This window comes from Octopus bimaculoides, chromosome 24 (genome assembly GCF_001194135.2).
Source record: "Octopus bimaculoides isolate UCB-OBI-ISO-001 chromosome 24, ASM119413v2, whole genome shotgun sequence".
NCBI lineage: Eukaryota > Metazoa > Mollusca > Cephalopoda > Octopoda > Octopodidae > Octopus > Octopus bimaculoides.
In genome coordinates, this window is record NC_069004.1 from 3,345,436 (window position 1) to 3,348,468 (window position 3,033).

General features: G+C 36.7%; 1 protein-coding gene across 7 annotated transcripts in view; it reads right to left on the reverse strand.

Moving 5' to 3' along the window:
- Positions 1–31: 31 nt before the first annotated feature.
- LOC106868757 (RNA-binding protein 5) overlaps positions 32–3,033 on the reverse strand; it is a 30,272-nt gene continuing 27,270 nt past the window's right edge. For 6 of the 7 annotated variants that reach the window (XM_014914174.2, XM_052976415.1, XM_014914169.2 and 3 more), the window contains one exon: positions 32–612. In XM_014914174.2, coding sequence (XP_014769660.1) covers positions 487–612 — 126 coding nt within the window. In that variant the 3' untranslated portion in view covers positions 32–486. Of the gene's footprint in view, positions 613–2,030; positions 2,158–3,033 lie in introns of all 7 variants that reach the window. The other variant, XR_008266711.1, reaches the window with a different exon arrangement.

Genomic DNA, 3,033 nt, shown 5'->3' on the forward strand with positions numbered 1-3,033 from the left:
GAAAAGACTGATATAAAACAGTAACAAAATATAAGAAAATCAAAATTTTTTTTTCAAAAAATGTTTTATTTTTTTTTTCTCCGAAATTTTATAACTTTTTTTTTGTTTTTGAAAAAAATTTTTTTTCTCTTGGTTTATGCTTAATGAAATGATGGTTTTAATAAATGGTAAATGATGAAAGAGATGGAAAAGGTTGAAAGGAGAATGTTGTTTAGTCCTTTTAAAAAAATAAAACAACAACAACAAAAAACTGTCTTTTTTTCCAATATCTGGAACAACAGATTTGAGAGTGAGTGAGAGCTTGGGACACACAGAGAGAGTGAGAGAGCAAGAGGACCCAAAAAAAAAAAAGTTTGTGGTGGTGGTGGTGGTGGTGAACAAATAATTGTTGGTGGTGAAGAATATATAGCAGCAAACTATGTACAAGAAAGAAAGAAAGAGAGAAAGAGCATGACATGGCTGACAGACACTGAATGAATGTGGAGTTCATTCAAGTTCATGGTAGCGTGCAAACATGGATTTCTTCACTGCCGTTTTGTAAGAGTCGCTGACATCACAGACAATGTTTGCTCCCCGAGCACCGAGTCCCGCACTCGCCAATCTCCGCTGGGCCTAAAACGAGTCAAAAACAACAGGGGTATTTTTCACGTAAGAATCACATTATCAAGATAGAAACTGTTGTATGTGAAAGAGAGAGAGAGAGAGAGAGAGAGACAGAGAGAGAAAGAGAGTTATAGATAAAACGAGGAGAAACATGAAATTCTTGATTTCTACAAGGTGTCTCATATATCTGTCAGGTGTTGCAAAGTTCCACTTATGAAATACATGGCACACGCGTTTTGGGGTTACACCCACCCACCCCATTTGAAAACATATTCACAAAAAAAAAAAAAGGGAATTAATTACAGTTATGGTATAAGAAACTGTAATATGGAGTCACAGCACACACTCCCTAAAGCGTGATGGTCCCACAGCTCAACGTAGGAGCAGTGAAGGGCTGCTGCATAAAGAGGAGCACCAAAAGGTTTCTGTATAAAAAGGAGCATTTAAGGGCAGCCGTATAAGAAGGAGCAATGAACGGTTTCTGTGTAAAGAGCAATACTGAAAGGCTGTCATGCAAAAAGGAGCACCGAGAGGCTGTTGCTGTTGTTTAACCCTAAGTCAAAACTGTGATCAAGTAGGCCTATGGTCAAAAGGCATTTTAAGCCAGAATCAACCCATCTTTTTTTTAAGGGTACCGAGGATAAAATCATCCAACGCGTTTCTCATTTTTACCAATATGGTAACGATGTGATTTATGAGGCATTTGGCTGTTATTTCTATCAAATCTTGTTGGCTCACTGATTGGAGTTGGTTAACGGCAGTAATTGGTTATTTCTTTAATGTTTGGTACTTGTTCTATCGATATCTTTTGCCAAATTGCTAAGTTACAGGAATGTAAACATACCCACACTGGTGGTCAAGTAGTGGTGGGAGACAAACACAGACAATGGGCTTCTTTCAGTTTCCATCTATCAAATCTGCTCATAAGGCTTTGATCAGCTGAAGACACTTGCCCAAAGTGCCACACAGTTATGCCTGTGCCATATAAATGATGAGGAAGTATCTCCACAGCAGACTGAGCAGCTAGAAATAGCAGCCAAATTCACCCTAAACCACATATTAGTACCTTGGCGGGGGGAAAAAAAAAAAGGCACACTGAATTATATATTCCAGGGATATGCAATTCTTGAATGCCTTTAATCACAGGTCAACCTGATCAGGGCTGACTCGGGGTTAAACACCAGCAGCAGCAGCAACAATAAAACTTAGATACAAAAATAACTGCAGTCGACCTGATGAATCATCAAGCCCATACCACAGTTATTTATTCAACCATAACGATATTCTAGAACAATTAATTATTCAGCAAGCCAATATAAAGACCAACAAGTCTTCAATTATGCCAAAAAGGAAAAAAAAAAAGAAAAAAATCTTTTTAATTAAAAAAAAGCAGGAAAGAAAGAAAGAAAGAGATGCCTTAAGATTACCTGGATAGGTGCAACAATCCCTTGACCTTTTTTACCCAGACCTTGTCCCTCACTCCACCCCATCTTCTGTAGCAGTTTGTTTCCAATGTTATCAATGCCGATACCTTGCTTGGTTGGTTCCTCGTAGCTACAACACAGGAAAGGTGACACATACATACAGACAGACGTACGTACGTATACATATATGCACACATACAGACAGACACACATATATATTAATATATATATATGTGCGTGTATATATATATATATATATATATATTTATATTTAGAGAAAGAGTGAGAGTGAGAGACTAGATTATCCAGACACGCTACAGGGCAAAAAGAAACTGTTTTTTTGCCAATCCAATCACACGTTAATTAAACTAATTAGTGTCATTCCAGGAAGAAAGAAAGAAAGACTGTAAGCTAAATGTTGTAACGGTCGGACAAGGATGATGGTGGTGGTGGTGGTGGTGGTGGTGGTGGGGATTATATCGTTAGCAATATGAAGTTAGTTAAATCACCAAGACAACAAGTTATGATCTGAGACAAACCACAAGTTACAGAACAGCAAAGGAAACAAACAAAATAAAAATTATTTAATTATCTAAAGAAAAAATTAAAAAAATAGAAGCCCCTCCCAAATAGACAAAAACTGAAGTATTTGCCTAAAAAAAATTTCCGATAACACTTGTATGTATGCCTTTCTTTGGCAGTGCTACGTGCATTTATACTTGGGTCAACTAAAACTAGCTCTCGGTTTTTACTGAAGTAACATTCAAAATGACACTACTTTCAGCTGAATGCAGTTAATGAAGTGCAGCATTCTACTGTGTGCGAATGTATTATGTAGTTTGCAAAAAAGGATGATCAACTAATGAAGGTCAGTTGTTTGTTAATCAGTGCTGAATTACAATCGTTAGATTAACACACTGGACAGGGGATGAAAAGGTCAACTCTAATTCCTTATATTTCTTTTGATCCTACATACTCATATATATACATATATATACATATATAT